This window comes from Tenrec ecaudatus, chromosome 6, assembly GCF_050624435.1.
Source record: "Tenrec ecaudatus isolate mTenEca1 chromosome 6, mTenEca1.hap1, whole genome shotgun sequence".
Lineage (NCBI taxonomy): Eukaryota > Metazoa > Chordata > Mammalia > Afrosoricida > Tenrecidae > Tenrec > Tenrec ecaudatus.
In genome coordinates, this window is record NC_134535.1 from 43,920,279 (window position 1) to 43,947,783 (window position 27,505).

The 27,505-nt window shown below is 36.9% G+C and overlaps 1 protein-coding gene and 1 non-coding gene across 2 annotated transcripts in view; both read right to left on the minus strand.

Moving 5' to 3' along the window:
• LRRIQ1 (leucine rich repeats and IQ motif containing 1) overlaps positions 1–27,505 on the minus strand; it is a 229,613-nt gene that overhangs the window by 198,570 nt on the left and 3,538 nt on the right. Inside the window, 5 exon segments of the mRNA XM_075553220.1 lie at positions 6,916–8,538; positions 9,805–9,879; positions 17,485–17,708; positions 18,224–18,341; positions 25,466–25,557. Of these exon segments, the coding sequence (XP_075409335.1) occupies positions 6,916–8,538; positions 9,805–9,879; positions 17,485–17,708; positions 18,224–18,341; positions 25,466–25,557 (2,132 nt within the window).
• LOC142452124 (small nucleolar RNA SNORA66) lies at positions 6,628–6,759 on the minus strand. Its single transcript, XR_012785171.1, has one exon. It is a non-coding gene; the product is annotated as a small nucleolar RNA SNORA66 (small nucleolar RNA).

The following is a 27,505-nucleotide window of genomic DNA, read 5'->3' on the forward strand; positions in this document are numbered from 1 at the left end:
CTGATTACAAGGATCCACATGTGACCTCTTCCCTGGGAGAGGGACAGCAGAGAAGGGGGAAGGGAGACTCCAGATAGGGCAAGATATGACAAAATAACGATGTATAAATTACCAAGGGCATATGAGGGAGGGGGGAATGGGGAGGGAGGGGGGAAAAAAAGAGGACCTGATGCAAGGGGCTTAAGTGGAGAGCAAATGCCTTGAGAATGATTGGGGCAGGGAATGTATGGATGTGCTTTATACAATTGATGTATGTATATGTATGGATTGTGGTAAGAGTTGTTTGAGTCCCTAATAAAATGTAAAAGAAGAAAAGAGAAAAAAATGATTAGGGCAAAGACTGTACAGATGTGCTTTATACAATTGATGTATGTATATGTATGAACTGTGAAAAGAATTGTATCAGCCCCAATAAATTGTTAAAATAAAAAAAATACCCATGCCATATAAACAACATCCTATCACAAGGCTTCCTTACTGCAAAAGCAAACAGCCCCATTTACTTGTGACTAAGGATCCCTTGTGGCACTGTCAGGTAAGTGGACTACTAAACTCAAGGCAGGGAGTTCCAACACAGCCAATTGCTCGGAGGGAGAACGATGAGGCTATCTGCTCTGGTACAGATTTACAAACCTCAGAAACTTTACGTAGTGTTACCAGGAGTTGGAATTGACTTGATCGCAGTGGGGATATATAGCGATACCTCAGGGCTTGAACGCCTCCAAGCCTTTGCTTGGTAGTCAATCGAAAATCAGACTTCAAAAAAATCTGTACAGGCTGAGAGTTAGCCACACGTCAAGCATGCATTCAGTTCTTGAACTTTGCAGTATTCAGACACAAATCTGGAATGAGTTTGAGTTTGGCAAGCAAGGTATCACTGTATATCATAGCATATAGTATTTTAAAACTCAGCAATCCTACAAAATAGATATTACTCTGCCCAGTCCAACAAAGCCAATGTGAGGTCAATCAACTTTCTGATAAAGTAAGAAAACTAGTAAATAGCATAAGTAAAATGAACCCAGATTTAATGCAATAAAATCTATTTAAAATGTACTGGGTAAGACTTGTTACATTACTTTCCTTTTTAATCATCACACTCCAATGAACGGTGAGGGTACTAGTAATAAGCATATATGATTACATTTAGTAGACTACTTCTTGGATTTATTTAATTTCCACCATCACACTCTACTATGTATAGCTAGTAGCTGGCAATCAACTTTGCAAAATATTATGAAATAAAGACCTGATTCATGCCCTGAAAACTAAAAATTAGAGCTTAAAATAGAATGCATTAGAGGGTGGAACCACAGTCGAATATATTTTTATCTTTAAATATCCTCTCTGGGCAATCTTTCAAAGGTAGCAGTGAATTATCCGGTTAAAGACAGATGAGGGGATTATAGATTGGAAAATCAAAATAATAAAGAAAATCAAGAACATTAGTGAGTGAAGACATCACAATAAACCATCTGCCAAACAGAATCATTAGTTGTCTGAAAACCTAATATGGTCTTTATAACACTTTAATATTTATGTGGGATATTATCCCATTTTAAAACTCATGGAATGATATATTACACCTTCCAAAAATAATTTCAGATAGTTGAGCAACAGTCAAAGAATATTAGGATACTTTAGAGCATTGCTACTCCAACTGGCCCATGGACCATCATCAATAGCATCTCCTATGAAAACTGAAATTGCAGATGATGGGATCACCTATCAAGCCTAATGAATCAAAGTGAACATTTTTTAACATACCCCTTGGTGATCTAAATTCACATGAAAGTTTATGAGGCCTTTATGCATAAAGAGAGTAACCTCTGGTTTGTGTACATTATAAAGAGTTTCTTATAAAGGACAGAGGATGGACAGAAGGAAACACACCAAGCAGCAGCAGTTCACATCTCATACTTTGCTCAGCACTCATTGGATACATCTTCTACAGTGAAAGGAAGGACCCAGCCCTTCTTCCAACATCAGTGTTCCTTCTGAAACAAGGGCTAAAGTTGTCACTATTAGCTCATGCAGATGTTTGTGAGCAAATGTTCTTAACTAGAATAGTAAGTAGATAATGTCATTCATAGTAGAAAACCTGCAGCAATGTGTTAGAACAAGAAAAGGACAAAAGAACAATTACCAAGCTAGCAGAGCTTACTGAGAGGGGGGAATAAGCGATCAGGACTGCATGTGTAGTATCATGGATTTGATGGAGGCAGTAAATAGAACTCACTAGAAGGCAGAGAGCATGTCAAAGCATATACCCTAATTCTAGTTCCTTAGGGTATGGCTTTTTCATGTACCAAGAATCTATCTAAATTCATTTTCAAATTTCATATACTAGAAACTTGGAAATCTTACTTTAAGCAATGATCAATATCCAAAATTATGTTTATCTATTTATTTATTTGTTCAATGCCTGTAAAGTAAGATCTAATGGACAAATATTATATTAGGATTTCTTTGTTTCTATCCCTTTATTCCAATAATAAATATTTATCATATTGAATATATATTTTTGAGTAAATTAATACATCTATCTTTATTAATATGGATGTGTCCTTCCCTAGACAACTGTGTAAAATATTCTTATCTCATTCTATAATTTCTAGTTTCTATATTTAATTACAAGTGGTAAAAAATGAAATAGAACCCATAAATATTTATATGTTACACATTAGTGAGTTGAAGTTGACTTATATTAATCATTTTGAATCAGAAAACCATACAATTTACTATGCCAGGGATAACATAATCAAGAAAAATGGCTAGGTATTGTTTAAAAAGGACACTGCAAAATCTAGATTGAAGTACAATGTTGTTTGTGATAGAATTATATCTATCATCCTTTAAATAAATCCAGTCAATACAACTATTTTTTTCAATTTATACATCATCCACAAAGCTAGTGAGAAAGACATTGAAGATTTAAGCCAACAACTTCAGTCGGAAATCAATTAAATATGCAATCAAGATTCATTGGTAATTATTGGTGATGAGAATGAGAAAGTCGGAAAGAAAGAGGAAGGAACAGCAGTTGGAAAATATGGACTTGGTGACAGAAAAGAACCTGGAGTTCCCATGATATAATTTTGTGAAACCAACAACTTGTTCATTGCAAATACCTTTTTCCAACAACTGTATACATGGCCTTCTCCAGAAAAGATATAGAAATAAAATGGACTACATCTGTGGGAAGAGAAGACAGAGAAGCTCAACGTCAGCAGCTCAAACCAGGCCAGTGGTTGATTGTGGAGCAAACCATCAAGTAGTCATGTATAAGTCAAGGCTGAAGTAAAAGAAAATTCAAACAAGCTCATGAGACCCAAAATATCCCATCTGAATTTGGAGAACATCTCAAGAACAGATTTAGCGCATCGAGCGCCAGTCACAGAAGGCCTGGTAATCTCTGGAAAGACATCAAGAACATCATGAAGAAAGCAAAAGATCATTAAAAAGAAAGACAGGAGAGAAAGAAAAGATCAAAGTGGATGTCAGAAGAGATTCTGAAACTTGCTCTTAATCACAGACTAGCTAAAGCAAATGTAAGAAATGATGAAGTCAAAGAGCTGAATAGAAAACTAGATGGGCAACAGGCGAAGACAAAGCCAAATATTATCATGAAATGTGAAAAAACATAGAGTTAGAAAACCACAAGGGAAGAGTATGCTCAGCAATCTTAAACTGAAAGGACTCAAGAAAAATATCAGGCCTGAAGTTGCAATATTGAAGATTCTATGCAGGAACCATTAAAACAAGATGGAAAGAAGACACAGAGGCACTGCAGCAAAAATATTTCATCTAAGCTCCTCATTTTAGAGGGTATCATGAGCATGAACCAATGATGCTCAAGGAAGAAGTGCAAGCAGCACTGAATGCACTAGCCCAAAACAGGGCACCAGGAATTGCCTGAATACCCACGGCAAAGTTTCAACAAGCTGACGAAGCACTGCAAGCACTCACTAGTCTATGCCAGGAAATTTGGAAGACAGCTCCTTGGCCAGCTGACTGGGAGAGATTACAATTTGTGCCCAGTCCAAAGGAAGGGGACCAAAAGAACCCTTAAATGATTAACAGCATCACTGATATCTCACAGCGATCTCAAGTAAAATTTTGCTGAACATCATCCAACAAGTTACAGCCAAACATGGACAGGGAACTGCCAGAGATTCATGCCAGATTCAAAAAAGGACGAGGAACAAGGGATATTATTGTAGCTGTCAGACAGTTTTTGGCTAAAAGCAGAGAATACCACACAAAGTTGTTTACTTTCGTTTTATTGACTATTCAAAGGCATTTGACTGTGTTGACCATTATAAACTCTGCATAACCTTGAGAAGACAAGGAATTCTAAAACACTTCATTGTTTTCATTAGGAACGTGGATCAAAGGTCATTTGAGTATGCTTGGTTAAAATCAGAAAAGGTGTTCATCAAGGTTGTAGCCTTGCACCTTACTCGTTGAATCTCTATGCTGAGCAAAGAACCAGAGAATTATATTGGATTTTATGAAAACTGTGGCTTTTGGATTGGAGGAAGGCTTAGTAAGAGCCTGTGGTATGAAAATCTGCAACCTTGCTTGCTGAAACTAAAGAGGACTTGAAGCACTTGCTGATGAAGATCAAGGACTGCAGCTTTCAGTGTAGCTTATGACTCAAGGTAAAGAAGACCAAAATCCTCACAACTGGACCATCATGATAAATAAAAGAAAAGTTGTAGTTGTCAAGGATTTTGTCTGGGTTGGATCCACAACCAATGCCCAAGGAAGCAGCTGTCAAAAGATCCAAGATATGTTGCCTTAGATACATGACCGGCATAAAGCCCCTTTAGAGTATCGAAGAGCAAGGATGCTTCTTTGAAGACAAAGGCGCACCTAACCCAAGTCACGATATTTTCTCTTGCCTAATATGCAAGTGAAAGTTGAACATTGAATAAAGCAAACCAGAGGAGAATCGATACACTTGAAGTGTGGAGAATACTGAATGTACCATGGGCTGCTAAAACAACAAACAAGCCTGTCTTGGAAGAAGTAAGGCCAGTGCTCCTCAGAGGCACAGGTGGCAAACCTTCATCTTACATACTATGGCCATGTTACCAGGAGAGAGCATCCCTAAGAAGGGCAATGAAAAGAGGAATGCCCTCGAGGAGAGGGATTGGCACAATAGCTACAACAATGGACTCAGGCACAGGGAGAATTGGGAAGATGGCACGGGACCCTGCAGTGTATAATTCGGTTGTATGTAGGGTCACTACAGGTCAGAGCAAACCTGATGGCACATAACATGCTTGAGTATATGTGCTGCTGACGGGAGCACGGCACCTGACATGTTTTAACTTAGGTTGAAACTATGACATCCATACCATATAAAACTAACTGCATTAGGTAACAATTCTTTCAACACTCATTTTATATTCTAGTCTTTCATTGCACGTGACAAAATAATTATCATAATTATTTTATATATACAATTTTGTATATTTTATATATAGTTCTTTCATAACACATTGTCTAATCCAAGTATGATCATTTCATTCCAAAAAGAGCTACTAGGTGGTTTGGTGGCCCAATGCTAAAGCCAATGTCTGACTATCAAATCTGTTCCCTTCTCTAATCTAATTCTATATTTTCATATGATTCTACACAGAAGCTTAATTTAATATTTACTATGGGGACAGTTAACACAGGCTTCAGGAAGAGAAATCAAAGCTCCTAATAGTGATTCACTGAAGGATAAAATATTATGTATAATTTCAATAGGGAAGATCTTTTTTTTAATAAATCATTTTATTGGGGCTCATACACTCTTTTCACAATCCATACATACATCAATTGAGTAACGCACCCTTATACATTCATTGCCCTCATCATTCTCAAAATTTGCCTTCCACTTGGGTTCCTGGAATCAGCTCAATTTCCTTTTTTCCCCTCTCCCTCCCTGCCCCTCCCCCATTAACCCTTAATAACTGATCAATTATTACTCTATCCTATCTTACACTACCCGGAATGGTTGTTTGGTTCCTTCAACACCTTGTACTCACTTAGGCTGTGTGCTTCGTGAACTCTGTGGGCTTTGTTGCTTCCGAGCTAGATGGCCACTTGTTTGCCTTCAAGCCTTTAAGGCCCCAGACGCTATATCTTTTTGATAGCCGGGCACCATCAGCTTTCTTCACCACGTTTGCTTATGCACACGTCTGTCTTCAGTGATCATGTCGGGAAGGTGGGTACCATAGAATGACCATTTAGCTGAGCAAGATGCTATTGTATTGAGGGAGTGTGCGCGAGGATGCCCAATGCCCACCTGCTACCCTACTACTGAACCTATAAATATGTGCACACAGGTATATTTTCCCCATAATTATAAATATATTTACATATGTACATGTTTGTATTTAGGCTTCGATGTATGCCCTTTGCCTCCTACCCCTTTCCTCTATTTCCTGATGCTTTCTTCCGGTCCCACTACCATGTTCAGCCTTCATTCTGGTTTCAGTAATTCCTCTGTTACCTTGTCAATGTTTCTATTTCTTAATCAATGAAGCTACTAACCTCATTTAAGAAAGATGCTCTTCAAAGTTTTTCCCCTCAATTACCTTGCCCTGAGAGGAAGATCTTTTTTTTTTTTAATGTAGTAGGAAAGAATGGGCCACCTCAGTAGTCACTGAGGCTAAACATTACTATCCCCACAATTACTTTAGCAAAGCTGGTTCCCCTTGCGTCTGCAACACCACGCAGAACTAGTGATCGAGTTTGCAGAGGGGAAGATCTTTTAAGAGCATCTTTCTTAAATGAGGTTATTAGCTTCATTGATCAAGAAATAGAAACATTGGACATAATATTTCTACTATTATGAATTCAAAGTCACATTTAGAGAATTTTAGAAAACATGGAGAAAAATCAAGTAAGAAATACCTGCTGTAATGTATTCCAGGAGCCAAACTGAAGAATGTCTAATGTGCTCAGGGGAGGCAGAGTGCTGTCGGCTGGGCATTTCACAGTCTTCTTCTTTTTAACAATTTTCTTTTGTTGGTGTTTCTTGAAAATTTCAAACCAAGGTTTACATGATTGTATCCAAGCGAGTCTTTTTTCTTCAATGTAAGTTAAAAGCGGGGGTTCTGGTTTAGAGTGGGCCATGACACTTTCACCTGCAGGTCTATTCTCAGGGCAATCTCCTGGAAGTTCTTTAATCTCATATTTCATAGAGTTGGTTTCCATGGAAACCAAGGAGCTGTTTTCATGACAGCTACCTGAGTTTCCGCAAGGAGCTTGACTACAGAAAGCATCATCATGCTTGTGTATTTTGTCTTCTCTATTTATTATGGTTTCACTGGGGTTAAAAATCACAATGTCACTATTCAGAGCATTGTCTTTTGCGTTCTCAACTTCACTGGATTTTAAATCAATTCCTTCTTCTTTTACTACTTCATCTTCCCCTATATTTTCAGCTTCTAATTCGAGTGGCAATAACTTTTGTTTCACTGAGCTCACTGAAGTATTAGTTTCTTCATAGAAGCTTTCATTCTGTTCTAGTGTTCTTTCCTGTTCTACGTCTTGTATCTCCTCGTGTCGATTATCTTTGATTACTTTCTGTGCTTCATTATTTTTTGCTGTATTAATGTCTTGATTATGTCCTAACATCAATATTTGAATTTCTTGTTCTACATTTTCATCTACGGTATGTTTTAATTCTTCCACTTTGGGAATTTGAAGTGTTGATTCATGTGGCTTAAACTTTTCTTTTAGATTTGGACTTTCCAATTCACATTGTTTATCTATGCTCTCATATTTTCTTTTTGAATTAATCAATTTTTCTGAATATCGCTTTGTTAGATTTTCTTTTTTCTGCTCCTCATTTAATTCTGCCATCATTTCTTGTTTTGGAGTATGTTCTTTTAGGTTTCCTTGTATTAATTCTTCCAAAACTAATGTTCTACCTACATTTCCCCTCCTATTTGATTTCTCATCTATAATTAGCCAACAAGGAATATCCTGAATCTTTTCTTTCTCATTCACTGGATTTGGGGTGATATGATTCTTATTCATTGGTGTAGTTTTGACAGTTAAATGTTTGGTATTATATTCTGTTTTCTCTAAAGTCATACTCATTAGCTGTTTACTTGACTCTTTTGTGACTCTTAATCTTTCCTGGAATAATGCTTGTTCTCTTTCTAGTTTCAGACTACTCTTTTTTTCTTCATATTCTTCTTGTCTCTTTTTAAATTCCTCTTGCTCTTTCTTTCTTTTCTCTTCTTTTTGTCTTTGTTCTTCTTCTAGCCTTTTCTGTCTTTCTTCTTCCAAATGCCTAATTTTTGCTTCCTTTTCTTTCCATTCTTGTGCTTTCTTTTTCTTATTTTCCACTTGTTCTTTGATAATTGGGTTATATTGTTTGTAAGCTATAAATGCTTTGAAACTAGCTTGGATTTTTATAGCTGCACTATCCTGCATTTTATACAAACGAATTTTTTCATTTTCCTGTAGATCTCTCAATTTTGCTCTTTCCTCTTCCATTTTTAAATGCAAGTTTTTAATATATTCCTAAAATAAAGAAATATAAATAATAAGAATACAATTAAATGTCTACCATCTTACATGCTCATCTAAATTTGAGATTGAAAACAAATAACAAAACTAAATTCTCATTATGAATTCATAATAAAATTCATTTAGGATAGCTAAATTAATTTCACTTAAAAACTGAATGTTTTAATATTTAGGAGATTGTTTCATAGGTGTGTTAATACTATAATATAGGAACAATTATATATGTATATATATGATGTAGGTTGTTAAATGTCATAAAAGTAAAAAGAATATGAAATCAGAATGACACAGAAATGAGGCCAAGGAAACCAGTGGCTGATATTCAATGTAGTGAAGTGACTGCAAAGCTTTCTGAGATGGGAATTCCTTCAGAGGAGACCCCCAGAGCTGGAAGTGGCACTGAAGATGCAGGGAATTACCCTGTGGTGTAGCGATCACTAGTTGGGCTACTAAACACACAGTCAGCAGTTTGAAACCACCAGATGCTCCACAAGAAAAAGACAAGGCTTTCTACTTCTATAAAGAGTAATAGTCTGAGACACCCACAGGGACAGTTCTACCCTGTTGTTGGGGGTCAGAATGAATCAGAATCGACTTGATAGCCGTGAGCTTTGAATATGAAAAAGGCAAGACAATAGAGCCCAGACTTATAAACAATATACAGAACTAAACTAGCCGAACATTTTATCTTTAACTAGCAATCAACATCCGGATCCATAAATACATATTACTGAATTAGAAAAATTTGTTATGTGAGAAAATACCATTCATAAGTCCCACATGAGCAATTAGGGCAAAAAAATAAGCAATTTTTTTAGAAATGAAGGGATATTTTATAATTCTTATTCCTGCAATTACTGAAAATAACTCTAAATAAAAACTGTGACAAAATTAATAGACATATAATTGGAATAATCTAAATTCAAAGGGATTACTTAACAGTTCATCACTGATAAATAAGTAAACTTTAATGGCATAACTTTCAACTGCAATGAAATGTTCAAACATATTTTTCTTCAAACATTAAAGATAAACTTTAGAATTATAATTTTATATGAATATATATATTCACTGAGCCACTTTATTTTTATTTACAAGATATTATAATTCAAAGAATGTTTCTGATAACTAGTGAGCTTTTGAAATATTGATAATTAAATACTATATCTTCTAGGCAATATTATAATAACATGTCCAATTCAAGAAGAGTTACTTATTTAAACAGAAATGATTATTGCATTAAAACATATAATTAATTACCTCATGTTGTTTAAATTTTTCTTCCCATAATTTTTCTTCTTTCTGCTGTTCATCATTCATTCTGTCTTGTTTTTGCTGAACATATAACATTAAACAATATTACATTTATATGTAAAAGTATATTAAGTTCATGATATATGGTTCTAACAATGGATGCTTGTAAAAAATGTCTAAAATTTTTATAATCCACCTAGAAATTCTTGGTTATTTTACCGAGACAACTTTACTGTCAATGTAAAATATCATACAAATGATTAGTTTCGCAGTCTGCGCAGAAAAAGTACTGTCAGAAACATGGAAGGGATAGCTCTTCTAGGTGAACCCACCTACCAAAACATATTGTCTAGAAATACTGTTGGGCACAGCCAAAGATGCAAGTTGTCATGCTTGTCAAGTGGGTCTTGCTTACAAGTTGTTTCTTTTACATTTGTTCCTATTTAATTCTTACAAAGGATCACAGTAGAAAAGGTGTCAGAGGACCATGAGGAATTTTCATGCCAAGGATTACATGTGAATGTCTACGATTTCACGGGGTAAAAATACATTTTAGGCATTAATTTATTTTCTGAAATAGGAAAATCATTAGAGCTGTCTTGGAAAACCCATAGGATCAGAGTCACAGAAACAGAGAGAGAGCCAAAGTCACAGTAACAAGAGCAGTGAGGACAATATTGGAGATATTGAGTGAGAATCAATGATGACCTTCCATAGAGTGGGAGTAGTAAAAATACACATAAAAACACAAATGTGAAATTGCGCCAAGAATTCAGGAAAAGTAGTACTAGTAGTAGTAGTACTACTACTACTAGTAGTAGTAGTAGTAGTAGTGATAGTAGTAGTAGTTGTTGTAGTAGTGATAGTAGTAGTGGTAGTAGTAGTAGTAGTAGTAGTAGTAGTAGTTGTAGTTGTAGTTGTAGTAGTGATAGTAGTAGTGGTATTAGTAGTAGTAGTAGTACTACTAGTAGTAGTAGTACTAGTAGTGATAGTAGTAGTGGTAGTAGTAGTAGTAGTGATAGTAGTAGTGATAGTAGTAGTGGTAGTGGTAGTAGTAGTAGTAGTAGTAGTGATAGTAGTAGTAGTAGTAGTAGTAGTGATAGTAGTAGTGGTAGTAGTAGTAGTAGTAGTGATAGTAGTAGTAGTAGTAGTAGTAGTAGTAGTAGTAGTAGTAGTAGTAGTAATAGTAGTAGTGGTAGTAGTTGATTGCAGGAACCGTGATGGCATAATAACCTTGAAGAGCTTCACTTTGGGCTATTACTAACTGCAACATCAGCAGCATAGAACCACCACCTGCTCCTCAAGAGAAAGATGAAACTTTGTGGTCCCATAAAAAGTTACAGTCTCAGAACCCCCAGGGCAGTTCTATTCTGTCCTATGGGATGGCTATGAGTCCTGTCAGCTCTGCTAGATGGTAGGGCGTTGAGTGTTTATTATTTTGTTTTGTTCTTGAGTACTTGATTTGATCCCTGTGTATCACTCCCAGTTAAGTCTACATGAATAATCCCCATTTATGCTGTTAAAAAATTCATTATCTTTCAAATTCTGTAATGCTACTTCCAATTTAAATTCTATCACAAAGGCAATATATTTAAATTACAGGTCACTCTTCTTTCTATTTTTTGCATTCCAATCATCTGTAATTATTAATGCATCTTGGATGTAGTACACTTGCTTAAATATAAACTGCAGAACTTAGTAAAAAATCTTCAATTTCTTTATCTTTGGAATTAATCCTTCTTGCATAAATGAACAATAGTTTCATTAACAGTTCTTCCTTAGAGGTGTATGGCTGTTGTCCTCTCACTGACAGCACTGTTTCTCAGCATAGATCTCATAAGTTTTGTTTTTAACCAGAACTGTGGCGGCCAGCCTCTTCATTTTGGCATTTCCTGCACAGTAAGCCATGCTGCTGTCGTTTTTAGATGCCATCAAGGTGGTTCAACTCCTAGCAAACCTTTTTACAACAGAATAAACACTGCCAAGTCATGCGCCATCCTGCCAGTGGTTACATTTGAGACAACTGTTGCAATCGCTGTGTCAATCCATTTCTTTAAGGGTCTTCATCTTGTTCACTGACTTCTACTTGACCAAGCACGATGTCTTTTAATAGGCCATGGCTGACCTGCCAACATGTCCCATGTACATGAAATTATGTCCACCATCTTGGCTTCTAAGGAGTTTTCTAGCTGTACTTCTTCCACACTTCCAAGACACATGTGTTTGTTTTTCGGGAAAGGTCATGGAACTTTCGATATTCTTTATCAACACCACAATTCAAATACATCGTTTTTTCCTGTGGACTGCCTTATTTATTGTTCATTTTTCACATCTATATGAGGTGATTGAAAATTCCATGCCCTGGATCACATGCTCTTCAGTTCTCAAAGTGACATCTTAGCTATTTACCACTTCAAAGGGGCCACTTGCAGAAAATCAGTGCAATGAAATACATTGTTGGATTTCTTAACTACTGCCACCATGAGCTTTGATTATAGATATCTAGAAAGTCAAATCACTGCCAACTTTAATCTTTTCTCCATTCATCAAGATGCTGTCTATGGGTCCAGCTGAGACTATTTTTGTCTTCTTTACACTATGTTACAATCCATTCTGAAGGCTGTAGCCTTTGATCTTCAGCAGTCAAAGTAAATGCTTCAATTCCTCATTTTCAACAAGAAAGATTGTATCATATCCCAGGTAGTAAATAAACCTTTCTTCAATCCTGGTGTGGCATTCTTCTTCATATAGTCCAGTTTCTCATATTATTTGTATATACAGTGAAAAGTATTGTGAAAGGGTTCAAACCTGACAAACACCTTTGCTGATTTTAAACCATGCAGTATCCTCTTTTTCTGTTTGAACAATTGCTTCTTGGTCTAGGAACAGGATCCACGTGAGCTTGCTGGCATTGTGTGGAATTTTGATCCTTTGCAATATTATCTATAGTTTGTTGTGTTGCATACAGTTGAGTGACTTTGCATAGATAATAAAACACACACAAACATCTTTCTGTTATTTTCTGCTTTCAGCCAAGACCCATCTGTGGTAGTAACACAATTTCATGTCAACTTGATAAAAGAATGAAGGGGTTGAGTCTACCTTGTCAATCAGGACACAGCCTGATTATCCCTCCTTGTGGGTGTGGCCCTCTCAAGAGGATTCTGGGAGCTTCCTCTTCTTGATTCTGCCAACAGAAGAGGTGTGCCACTCTCTCTCACTCTCTGCTCTAAATTCTTGTTGACAAGGCACATGCAGCCACGCTGATGGCAGCCAACGCTAAGATGCTTCCACCACCCTTGAATCTACAAGAATTTTTTTCACCCACTGGCCTGTGATCTTCCCTCATTTCGCATCATTGTGATTGGGCTAAGTGAGTCTGAAGAGGAATTTATGGACTGGTATCAGACATATGGGCTAATGCTGGACATAAGGACTTGATCTGGACTTGGCTGGGATGTTTTCTCAATATACTAATACTCTTTGATATGAAGCTCCTTCTTATTCAAATATGAGTGTCTCTGGATTTGTTTCTCTAATCAACCCAGAGCAACACACCATTTGAAGTCAGCAATGATATATCTTGTACCAAGTCTTCTGAATCCAGCTTAAATCTCTGGCATATGCCTGTCAATTTACTACTGCACCATTGTTGAATAATATTCAGCAAACTTTTATGATCTTAAGATAGACATGTTAATGATCTTAGTTGTGATATTAATGATATTGTTTGCTAATATCCACATTCTGTTGGATCATCTGCTTTGTTTCCAAATATGGATCTCTTCCAATTTGTTGACCAGTAGGTATCTTGCACATTTCTTGGCATACATGCGTGAATGCTTCCAGGTTTCATCAGCCTGTTCAAGAATTTACCCATGTTGTGGTTGGGTGTCCTCCAGTTAGTTCCACCTCACAGGGACCCTCTCTACTACAGAATGATGCTTGGCCATGTACCATTCTCGTTGTCATGCTTCAGCTCATTGTTGCAGCCACTTTGTTAATCCATCCTATCAAGGATCTTCATATGTTTCATGACCCTTTTACCTCATAAGCGTTGTGCCTTTTTCCAGGGACTGGGCTCTCCTGAGAACATGGATAGAAGTCCCACTACCCTTATTTCGGAGGAGCATCTGGGTGTATTTCTTGCTTGTTCTTATGGCAGTCCCTGGAACTTCAATATTTGTCCCTAGCATCACAATTCAAAAGCATTGGTTTTCCCTCAGTCTTCCTTACTCAATGTCCAACTTTCACACACATGCATGATGAATGGAAAGACTATGGTTGGGTCGGGCACACTTTAGTTTTCAAACTGACTTCTTTGCTCTTCAACACTTTAAAGAGATATTACATAACAGTTTGCCCAATGCGATATATTGGTTTCCTTTTTACTGATTCTGTGAGCATTAATTGTAGATCGAAGCAAGATGAAATCCTTGACAACTTAATTTTTTTCTCTTTTATCCTGCTGTTACCTATTGGTGTATTGTGAGGACTTTGATTTTATTTACATGTTGCAATCCAAACTGAAGGCTGCAGTTCTTGATCGTCATCAGGATGTGCTTCAAGTCCTCTTCAGTTTCAGCAAACCAGGTTGTATTATCTGCATACTGCATGCTGTTAATAAGCCGCCTTCTGATCTTGATGCTGAGTTCTTCTTCACACAGTCCAATTTCTCGGATTATTTGCCAGCATATAGATTAAATAATTGTGAAATAAAAACTTAATGTGCACAGCATTCCTGATTTTAAATCATGAAGTATTCACTTGTGTTATTGGAACAATTGCTTCTTGTTCCATATACTGGTTCCAGTACAGAACTGGGCAGTATCACATTCTTTTGGCATAGGTTCCTTAGAAGTAGGAATTGACTAACAACATCAACAATAGTTTGTGGAACTTGGTGATGGCAGCCATGGGAAACTAATATATTGAAGGTATCCCCTGAAAATGGAAAAAAGCACCACTGGGTGGAGCTTTTATAGTATGTGTTTTCCCCACTAGGCAAGTTGTAGCATGCAGCAACTCGCGCTGAGTTAGTGCGCCCAGTAGCGTCACCTGGGAAGGTTTCCTCTGGTCACAGTGAATTTTTTCACTCAAATCTAGTTTTTTGTGATGGCAAACTTAAGAGAAGAGTGTACAGCTGTGAAATTTTTGTTCCTGCTCAGGAAAATTGCCATGGAAACTGTTGTGATGCTGAACACGCCTTATAAGAACAGAGCTGTGGGGAAAATTCCAGTGTACAAGAGGCACTTCAAAAGAGGTGAAATGCCGATTGATGATAAACCTCGTTCTAGAAATCTGTCAACTTCCTGAATAGACAAAAATGTCAACAAAAGCCATGCACTTGTGCTCGAAGAAGAGGATGGACCACTGAAGAGATAGGGAGTGATTAGGACTGTCTTGGAGCTCAGTTCAACAAATGGTAACAGATTTGGGAATGAGAGGGGTCGCTGTGAAGTTTGTGCCTTGAGTTCTGACTGACTAGAAAGAGTGTCCAGTGGAATCACGTCATTCTATTAAAGAACAGCTCCTAAATGACCCAGACTTTTCCCCCAAAGATAATTACAGCGAGGAGACATGAGCTATTCTTAAGACCTCAAAAGCAAACATCAATCAAGCCAGTGGAAGACACCATTGTCACCTTACCCACAAAAAGCTCATCAAATGAAATCAAAGAACAAATCTTTTGGTTTTTTGATATAAAGGGAATAGTGCATTTGAAGTTCGTCCTACAGATCAGACTGTTAATCAAGCTTTCTATTTAGTGATTCTGAAAATGAATAGGGACATGAAAGGACAGCGATTTGACCATGTAGAAAAGAAGAAAAAAAATGAGGTAGATGCTGTCAAGCATCCCAACAAATAAGTTTGGAAAATGTTTTCAAGAATGAGATCACAGATTTGACAAATGTATTAAGTTTAATGGAGAGTACTTTGAATGTGATAAGTCTATTTTGCAAAATAAAAATAAATAGCTTTGGGGAAAAATTCCATTTTTTCTTTTTTTAGTGTCCCTCATAGAAGCTTAATGGGCAAAGCAAGGAGTGTTAGAAAATAATCAAGATATAGGGGTCCTTCAAAGATCAAAAGAAAGGGAAATAGTTAAGTTTTCAATTACATGAAATATGACAAAAGTCAAAATAATACCAGATAAAAAACCTATCAGTATGGTAAATGTTAAGAACTGGACGTATTTCAAAAAAACAAATGTGCTGTTAATCCGAACCTGTATATCAAACCAAAACCAAATCTATGACCATGTAGGTGATTCAGACTCTTACTCACCCTATTGACCAGATTCGAACAGCCCCCATCTGAACAGAGTTTTTCTTATGCTATATTATTGTTTTATTAAGTTGCACTTATATGAGGTTCTATATGTGTAGGGTATGTTTAAAACCAATCACTTTTGATATCGGAAAGAATCAGATGAGGTACAGAAGCAAAGATGCAAGCAGGAATATGGGGAAATCGAACCCATCTAGAGATGTCCAAGAAACAGCAAGACGACGCCCAGAAAAGCTTAGACACAAATTCCTACAGAGCTGACAGGGACAGCGTTCTCCTGAGAGGGTGCCTTAAAATAGAATTGCTGGGCTCTTAACCTCTGAGAAAAATGAGTTTGTTTTGTAAAGCGATCCACTCATGGTATTTTTGTTACAGCAACACTAGGAAACTAAAATAGTACTTGGAGAGCCATAAGTCATTGTTGTCAAGAACCTTGTCATTAAGTGAGGCGCTGTGGTAAAGTAACAGATTTATGGCTGATGAGAGATGAAAAATGGGTATAGCAAAAAATAATTGCTTTTTAAAAAGTCTGACTTGTAAATAGAGCTAAAGAGTAGTTAAATGAGAGACAGGAATAGGAGACTGAAGGTTTTTCTTTTGCTTTTTTATATATATGTATGGGAGAAAATTGATCAGTAGGAAAAGTTAAAAGTAAAAAAGTATTCTAATACATTTTTAAAAAACAGATTAATAGAAAGAGGGTAGAAATAGAGCAGAGTAAGAAAAGCTAAAATTTCCAAAAGGAAGAAATCTCTGTTAATGAGTTGGAAGGAAGGCAAAAGAGGATGAAGGCAGATGTTCACACTAAATAGACGTCTGATTAGGAAAGAGAAAGTGTACAGTAACCACAAAATCTTACCTGATCATTTGGTAAGAACAGAGGCAAGAGTTGGGAAAGAGATTCGAGGAGATTTTTAGTAGCTGCTTGGGCTAATAGAAGAAGATACTGACAAAGGACACAGACAAAATTACTGAAAGGAATTATTGACTTTTGGATTTTAAATTATGAAATCCCACTGGAAAAAATTTAAGCTTAAATCCATAATAAGACATCTGATGAGAATTTAATAAGTCTATGAAAGTCAAATAAATTTTGAAAAGACCTACTTTTCTTTAGCTATTAACTTTTTATTTTGAATTATGTGGCAGTTTACATTTCAGATAAATAGTTCTGTAGTCAGCAACTTAAAGTACTTATCAAATCTCCCAATCGCGTCTCTGTGCCTCTTTGCTATCTCTCCTTACTGTAGAGTATCATTGTCCCCTCTGGTTACAGCACTTTTCTACCTTCTAGACGGTTTTTGAACATGCCAGATCACCAAATCCTTTCCAATATTTTCCTTATCATCTTCTCAATTGAGTTAATGATTCAAAGAATTTATGCAAAAAAATTACCTTCTGGATACTCTCTAGTTTCTGTTTTTCAACTTGAAATTGTTTCAACCAGCAATCTCTCTTTTCTTCCTCTTCTTGAAATTGCTTTTCTTCTCTGTCCTTCTGAGCCTTAAGAGTTTCTTTTGCTTGCTCTTCTAGCTCTTTTTGTTTGACTTGCCAAGCCTCAAAAGATATTCTACATCTTTCTTCCACTTCACGATATCCAAAATTTATATCAGAATCATCTGGATTTGTGATAAAAATATCATTCTCAATGTCAAGTCTATCAAAACCAATCTGATTTAGTGCTCAAAATAGAATTTTGAAAAAAACCTTACTAAAGCTAATTCATGAGGCATAAATAGAAAGGCATAAAACCTGTAATTACATAACCTTTGCAAAGGCATAATCATTTTCAACACCTTATAATTATATTTTCTAAATGTCAGGAGAAAACACACAAACATTGCTTTCAGGTAAAACTAAATCAGAACCAAACCTGTTGACCTGAACGTGGTCCTATGTCATTGGGTACCTATGTGCCCTTGGATAGAAGTGCTTCCTAAGGTTTCCTTGACCACAATGTTGATGCAAACAGACGGCCAGCCTTTTCTTCTCTATGCATGCATTCCAACGTCCAAGTTTTAGGTTCATACACAAGCTAAAACAAACGGTATCACTCAGGGACCTTTGTGTTCCAAAAAATATGGCCCATTACATAAACAAAGTATCAAAAATATTAGTAAGCATTTTACTCTACCTGGGAAAGATGGCTCCATCACAGGAAAATCATGAGGCTCAGGATCTGGAACAGATTCAAGACTGGGGCAATAGCTTTTACTTCTCAGAAATTCCTCCTTGTCTATTTCAGACAGAATCTAAAACATTAAAGAGTATCGATGTTTATAGAAAGCAAACAAAGAGTAGAGCTATCATTTTCATAATAGAATTTAAATGTTTATATCCCCACACCTGCAATTGTTTTTACTTCAAATCACTCTCAAATAAAATTTCTCTCCAAAACCTTTTGAAGACTCAATGCATTACTTAAAATCTGAAAATGTTTAAGTTGAAGTTATTGTTAGATGTTACTGATTTACTTCTGACTCATAGGATCCATGTACAACAGTCGAAACACTGCCCATCTTGTACCATACTTATACTTTTCTGATGTGTAATCGCCTTGTTGCAGCCACTGTGTCAATCAATCTATGGAAGCTCTTCCATGTACTTTACCAAGTACGATGTCCTATAGAAACTGCTGTTTCCTTACAACACGTCTAAAATAAGTGAGATGAAATCTTGTCACTTTTACCTCTAAAGACATTCTGCTTATACTTCTTCTGAGACATGTTTGTTGGCAGTCCATGATACTTTCAATATTCTTTGCCAACCCCACAATTCAAACATACCGATTCTTCTTCCATCTGCCTTATTCAATGACCAATTTTCAAATGCATATGAGGCAATTGAAAATGCTATGGCTTAGGTCAGGTGCATATTAGTCACACAATGTAACCTGCTCACTTTTCAACAAATGCTTGAAATTATCTACAAGTATGTTCTATTTCAATTAAAAGTTTATTTTCATAAACAGGAGGAGATGCTTAAAGTGTATTTTCTTTTTTTACAAACAGTTTTGTGTATCTGGATGCCCCCATATCTCTACTACTGTTACTTTTATTATCTCTTCTCTTCCCCTCAAACTTTCCAAATATCCCATCTCTCCACCTTCATCTCCATTTCCATGTTTTCCGGCTCCTGCTAGTCCTCTCCCCCAGAACTTGACAGAGCCCTACGCAACCCAGCCACCTCCTCCCCATAATAGGTGCGCCATCATGTCAAAGAAATAGCAGTTGATCTCATTGTACATGAAACTTAAAGATAAACAAAACCAAACAACTGAAAGTCATCCAATTCCAATGAAATACTCTAAAAAATAGGTCCTGTAGCTAACAGAGATATAATTCAGCAGAATAGTATTTATCTTCCTTTAAGAGATGTGGAGAACACTCATAAGAACAACAGAGGAATTTGAAAAACTAAAATCCTTTCAACGAAAGGACTCCCAGAATATAATAATGACATTAAAAATGATAGTTAAAATGACAAAAAGACCCTTAGGAATAGAATGGAGGAAAAGAAAAAAAAATCAAATTAGTGAACTCAAAGACAATTCCTCTGACTAAAATTGATGAGAGAAATAATAAACTAAAAAAATAAAGGAATTTGAGGACAGCTTAAGAATTGTCAGGGACACTATCAAGAGAATAACCCACATCTCATCAGGGTCTTTCATCAAGAAGAAATAAAAATATCTACAGGGGGAAAATTGTATAAGGATTCATGGGAAAACATTTCCCCAGCATCACAAAGGAGGGGAAAATAACTATTCAAGAAGCCGAAAAGACCCTCAAGTAGGACAGACTCCAGAAGAAAAACACTTAGATGTATTACACTAAAACTCTCCAATTTCACGGAAAAGGAAAGAATTTTGAGGGAAGTTAGGATCAAAATAATAGTCACTTACAGAGGTGTGGTAGTTACATAATTTGTTCTCAATTTGAGACTGAAGAATGAAGGGTGGAGTTGACCCTGACAATCAGATCCCAGCTTGATGACCTCATTGAGATGCATTACAGAGAGAAATAGCTTGCTGGATGTGGGACACACACTCACTCCATGAAAGACATTACTGACAATGAGCTCGATAGAGCCAGAGCCATGTGGAGACCTCATGCCAGTGCTGAGATGCTTCTGCTGCCACTGGATCTACAAGAATTTCCACCCACTGGCCTATGCTCATCCTGCCTTCAGCATCATTGAATCATGTGTTTTGTGAGTCTGAAGAGGAATTTTTAGATTGATATATGACAAAAGGGGCAATATTGGACTTAAGGACTTGATCTGGACTGCAATGGAATGTTTTCTCAATATTCAATTGCTCTTGTGTATAAATCTCTGTCTTATACACATATGCGTGTATCTGAATTTGTTTCTGTAGTCTACCTGGACTAACACAATAGGAAAACATATCAGGAAAAATGACCCGTCCCGCGGGTCATTAACAGCGTGGGTACCTGAAAGAGGGACTGGGAATGAAGATGGGCAAGAGACGTGGAGAATGGAGACAAGACAGGAGTCTGATCAAGTCTCATTTATTGAGCTGAGAGAAGAGGCTTAAATAGCCAGCGAAGGGTGGGCACCATTACGTCATATGGAAATAAGGTATAGCTGGGGTAGCCAATAGTCACGCACCTACCAAATGGCGGGCGATTGTGCTCAAAAAGGTCCGCATGCTAATGAGGCATACCGGGCGCCTGGCGGAAGTGCTGCCAGGTATGTGTTGTCCAATGAGCGTAGCGGCTGCTAGCAATTGAGCACCAATCCTAGTAAAGGTCAAGTAACTAATGACCGCAGGGGAAACAAGGGCAGGAAGACCATTAGGCACAATTTATATGACAGAAAACCGAGAGTAAATACATGAAGGTTGTATATGGCTTTGATCCAGGGCTGAGGGACATGTAGTCCCCAACAGAAAAACTTGGACTGCACAGCAGAAACTAAACAGGAAAGACCATGAAGTCATATAAATCAAATTGTGGGAAAAAATATATAGCAACCAATAAACCTAAATCCAGAAAAATTCATCTTCATATACAAACTAAAAATAAAGATATTGCCAGCCTTAAAACAACTAAAGGAATAAATAAGAACTAGACCAGGATTACAAAAAGTATATATTACTGGGATCACTATCAACTGAGACTTAATAAGATTAGACAAAATTGAGGGCATTATATAGGACAACCCAACCCAGTAAGCTACACAATGAAACCGACACTCACGACAAAAGAGTATCAGAGTGGGAATAAAAGACACCAATAAACCCCCCCCACACACACACAGAAAAGAAACCAAATATAACAAAATGACTGTAACAAACTGGAATATATCAATCACAACACTAAATGCCAATGGATCCAACAATCAAAAGACACAGAATAGAAAACTGAATTAGAACACATGAAGAATTTAACATTTTATATGCTGCCTACAAGAGACACGACTTAAATTTGAAGTAAAAAAAAAAAAAGACCAAAAATCTACCAAGCTAATGGCAACAATAGAAATTCAAGAATAATTATAGGGAGCATAAGGAGAGAATAAATCCAGTTCTTTGGTCTTGGGTAGACACTTCTAATACATTTCTACCCAACCCTTGTTGAAACACGCCATGAACAAAGAACAATGGCCTTACAGGGAACATGGCATCCTACAAGGGATGCCCATCCCCCATGGAAGTCCAACTGAATGAACTGGGCCCTACCTCAAGACGACCTGTATCCTTGGACTTAGGACTGAAAAATTCTGTGGGGAGTGGAAGCAAAGATTGCTATCCCAAGACTGTGGTAATGGTGGTTGTTAGATCTTGGGTGGGAGCCCTGGCTTATTGAGGTTTAATGAAAGGGGAACCAGCACCACCATATATTTAGCACCTGAATTCTTTCCTTGAATTAATATGACAGTTGTTTATCTGAGAGGCAAGTATCTGTCATTGTAAGAAAAGATACAGGAAACTTTACACTAGCACCAATCCCATGCTTAATGTAAACAAAGACGCATCAATTAAGAACTCAATCTGTACAAAGCAACAATTCCTGGATTGCAGCTCACAGTTGAAGTATACCAACACAAACTCCTCACATCATTAGTACCTTAAATTCTATGTCATTGGATAAATTATTGATGTTATCAATGCAATCACCCCAGGGGTATGGTTAACAATGTTTTTCTTTGTTGTTTCTTTTTTACTTTTGTTTTTTTGTATCTTTTTTATTGTTGTTGTTCTTGTAGGTTTTTATTTTTGTTATAATATGACCACCAAAGTTACCCCTGGACATGAATTAGGATTCTGGGCTCCTATTTAGTTCTAGACCCAATCCACGAACAGTTAGTTCTTATAACATGGCCCTGCTCAATACTCACGTTCCTGAAGAGATCACTGAAATAAGGGTGCTACAGCAAAGTGTGGTGAAGAAAGCAGATGGTGGCTGGCTCTCAACTGGAATAGGGCCTGGGGTCTTAAAAGTCAAACAGGCAGTCATCTAAGTGAAGTGACTACTTTAGTCCAAGCCAAAGAAGCACACCAGCCTGTGATCCAAAGTGGATGATAGCAAAATCCAAATATGATGAATGGAAAAGTATCAGGATTAAAATTGCAAACACCCAATTTTTAGAAGGTTATGGAGGACAGTGGGAGCCCAAATCTCATCTGCAAAGTATCTACTCATATTAAGCCTCAGACAGACTCAACTCCAGCCACGGGCAAGGGACTCGAACAGCTTTATTATCAGTCAGATATTATTGTACTTTATTATGGTGGATTAACTATGATGTAATATAATACTTGGTTAGTTGACCTGTTCCTCTTGACCCAAACTGAATTTGCTCTAGGCTCAAATATTTCTCACCAGTCCAATGACAGAAATTTATTTTCTGCCTATTTAAGTATTATTGGTCATCTTTTCTTTCTTACTTTTTGTTTTTATCTTTATATTACTATTATTTTCTTCTTTCTGCCTCATTTTGTAATGTTTCTGTTAGGTTTTCTAGTTTATGAAGCATGGGACTGGATGCATAGAAATAATAACTGATACATGGTTTATCAGGAATTATCGGTGGAGGTGGGAAGGGTGAAGAAAACTGAGAAGCAAACAATAACTATGGGACAGAGGGGGAGCACTGGAACTGATTGTGGTGACGTAGATACAACTCTTTTTAAAGGTGATTTAACTATGGAAATGCAAGCTATGTGAATATTACATAAAGAAAACTTCATTAAAGAAAGGGGGAGATGAAACCAAAGCTAACCTATGGTTACCATGGGTGAAAGAGAAAGGGTTGTACAACACAAAGCATATAATCAATGGCACTGAGTTATACATGTAGAAGATGTTGAACTGGAGAAATGCTTTGCTGTGCGCATTTTTTATTGCAATTAAAAATAATTAAATGAATAACTGAGCACAAGGAAGAACAATGTGTTTAAAATTGAGGATGGCAATGGCTGTACAACTCTTCTTGATATAACTGAATAATTGAATGTGTGATATGTGGACAAAGCACCAAAAAGCTGTCAAAAATAAAGAATGGCAATATTAATCTCTGTAAAATCAACTAGAAGGCAAATAACATGAGAGACAAGAATGAAAACTACATAATGATTACAGGAATAATATACGAAGAAGACAGAAACATAATTCACATGTATGCTTCTCCCACTCCCCAATGAAATATCTTCGAAATATAGCAATCAAATCATCACAGAGTTGAAGAGAGAAATAAACAGCCTGACAATAATAGTATGAAACTTGAATACACCGATGTAATAGAAAGACAGATCAATATTGAAGAAAAAGCAGTAAACAAAAGAGCTAAACAACATCATCAACCAGCTTGACATCTTAGATAAATACAGAGCACTTCACCCAACAACAAGATAGTATACATTCTTATCAGGAACACCTGGTACATACGCTAGCATAGATCATAAATTAAGCTACAAAACAACCCTTAACAAATTAAAAACATTAAGTTCTACAGTACGTTTTCTCAAATCCAACAGTATAAAACTGGAAATCAACAGTAGAAAGAACAAGAACCTAAAAACACACACAGACAATCGATAACATACTACTTAAAATCAAACTGGTTAGTAGATAAAGTAAGGGATTAAGAAATTCCTTGAAACAATGATAATGATAATACAACATACCAAAACCTCTCAGGGCATAGCACAGTTGTCAGAGGACAATTTATAGTAATCACTACACACAAAAAAGAGGAGAAATTCAAAATCAATTTATTCACACCAACAACAACTAGAACAAGGGTGACAATATACCACCCCCCAACAACAGTAGGAAATAAATCATAAAGATTAGAGCAGACATAAACTGATTATAAAAGCAAAACAAAAATGAAATGCTTAGAAATAAACCAAAAATTAAAAATACCTCTACAGTGAAAACTACAGAATATCATTACAAGAAACCAAAAGACCTACACAAATGGAAGAATATTCCATGTGTACATATAGGAAGACAATACTGTAAAAATGTCACTACCTACAGAAATAGGTATGAACACAACACAATTCTGATCAAATGCCAACTTCATTCTTTGAATGAAAGGAAAAGCTAATTTCCAAATTGATATGGAGAGGGAAGAGACCGAAGATAAGTAAAGAGCACCTTTAAAAGAAGAGCAAAGTGGGAGGCTTCACAATCCCCAACCTCAACAGCTATTGCACAGCCCCATATCTTGCCCTGTCCGACGTCTCCCTTCACCTACTTTTCTGTTGTCCTCCCCCAGGGAGGAGGTCACATGTAGATCCTTGTAATCGGTTCCCCTTTTCCAACCCACCCTCCCTCTACTCTCCCAGTATCGCCACTCACACCACTGGTCCTGAAGGGATCATCCACCCTGGATTCCCTCTGTTTCCAGTTCCTATCTGTACCAGTGTGCATCCTCTGGTCTAGCCAGACTTGCAAGGTAGAATTCAGATCATGATAGTGGTGGGAGGTGGGGGGGGAAGCATTTAGGAACTAGAGGAAAGTTGTATTTTTCATCGTGGCTACATCACACCCTGACTGGCTCGTCTCCTCCCTGAGACCCCTCTGCCAGGGGATCTCCAGTGGCCTACAAATGGGATTTGGGTCTCCACTCTGCACTCCCTCGTCATTCACTATGGTAAGATATTTTGTTCTGATGATGCCTGATACCTGATCCCTTTGACACCTCGTGATCGCACAGGCTGGTATGCGTCTTCCATGAAATATGAGTTGGTTTATGTTATATTCCAGGGATGGGGATAATAACTTGCTTAAAAACGATTATGGTTTAAATCAATGAATTAACTATGAATTCACTACCTGGAGGGGCAGAAAGATTTCTTAATGGAATATTAAGCGCTTTCAGCTAATATTTGAAAGCATACCTTCATTAACTGCTCGGAATTTTGTTGATATTCAGCTGGTAATTCTATCCTTAAATGCATATGATTATTAGACAGTGTTACACAATTGTAGCCTAGGAAAATGAAGAAATACACAACTTTAAGTATTAGAGAAGATAACATGTTAAAATTCTAAACCCTTTCATCAAACTTTAATATCTAATTTCTAATAGTATATTTTTGATAAGAAAATAAACTGAAACCACTGCCATTGAGTCGATGCTGACTCATCACTCACTCACCACCATGAGTCACTGCTGATGACCTTCCTGGGGGTTCTGAGACTGTGAATCTTCACAATTGATAAGCACATTGTTCTCCATTGAGGCACTGGTGAGTGTGAACCTCTAATCTAGTGTTTAACTACTTGTATCTATAGTGCCACCAGAGCTCCTGATCAGTAACTCTCAATTCAGGAGAAAAATAATTAGGGATAATAAAAAGGAAAATTTATGTTGAGTCCAAAAATAAAATTAATGTAGTTAATGAAGCTTATTTTTCTCAACCCCAGAATCATGATTTGCTTAATAATATGATGGCTTGACAAGGTTCGATGCTGTATGCCACCAACTAGCAATATAATCTTGCACAAGATATTTAAAAAATAGCTCTATCTTTCTTCCACCTAATTCCCCATAATTCTATTTCTTTATTTTTATCATTAGATTATAGTAAGATTACTCATAAATGTATAACTACAATTATAATCAATTTTATTATATATCTCAATAGAAATAAACAAAACAAGCAAGTAATATGTTTAATTCAATCATAGATAACTACTACCAAATTTTGAAATATATAGCAAGTCATTACATATACATTTACCTAAGGACCATAATCTTTCTCTCAACCTATCACGCAAAGAGGGTAATATGGAATTGGCGATAGGAACAAAGCTGGAGATTGCATGACAGGATTTTGCCAAGATCAATAGCTTGTTCATAGTAAATACATTTTTTCAACAATTTAAAGGTGACTATACACATGGAATTCTTCTCCAGAAGGAATACACAGAAAGCAAATTGACAGCATCTGTGGGAAGAGACTGAAAAAAGTTCAATGTCAGCAGCTAAAACCAGGGCAGGAGTCTGACTGTGGAATAGACCATCAATTGCTCATATGTAAGTTCCGGATAAAACTGAAGAAAAATAAAACAAGTCCACAAAAGTCTAAATATGGCCTTAGTCTATGCCACCTGACTTTTGAGAACATTTCATGAGCAGAGTTGATGCCTTCAACACTAAGGAGAGAAGACTTGGGGAGCTGTTAGAAGACACAAGGAAGTTGGACATTAAATAAAGAAGACCAAAGAAGAATCCATGCACTTGAATTGTGGTGCTGGAGAAGGACACTGAAAGTACCATTGAGTGCTGAAAGGACAAATAGAAAGGACAAATGGAAGAAAGTATGATCACAGTGTTCCTTAGTGACAAGGATGGTGAGACTTCATTTTACATTCTATGGATGTGTTGTCTGGAGAGACATTTCCCTGGAGAAGGACATCATGTCTGGGCAGTAGAAAGGCGAAAGGCTCTCAAGGAGATGGATTCACAAAGTGACTGCACCAGTAGGCTCAAGAATGGGAACTCTGAGGATGCGACACAACTAGGCAGTGTTTTGTTCTGTTGTGTATAAGGTCATTATCTATCGTAACAGACTCAATAGCATGTAATAATAACTCAACAATAAATGCACTTGGGTGCACAGTGGGTTATGCATTCAATTGCTGACTACAGTTAAAAGTTTGAACCCACCAGCCCCTGTCAGAGAGGAAGAGGAGACTTTCTGTGCCCATAAAGATTGTTCGTTGTTGTTGGTGCCACTGAGTAGCTTCCAAATTTGAGCATCATTATATGCAAAAGAAAGAAGTACTGTCTGGTTCTTTTCCATGCTCACATCTAATTATGTTAGCTCTAACATTGTGTCAATCCACCACATCCAGGATTTCCCTCTGTTTCACTGCCATTCTACTTTACTCAGTATGATGCTGCTTTCCAGGGACTGGTCTTTCCTGAACAC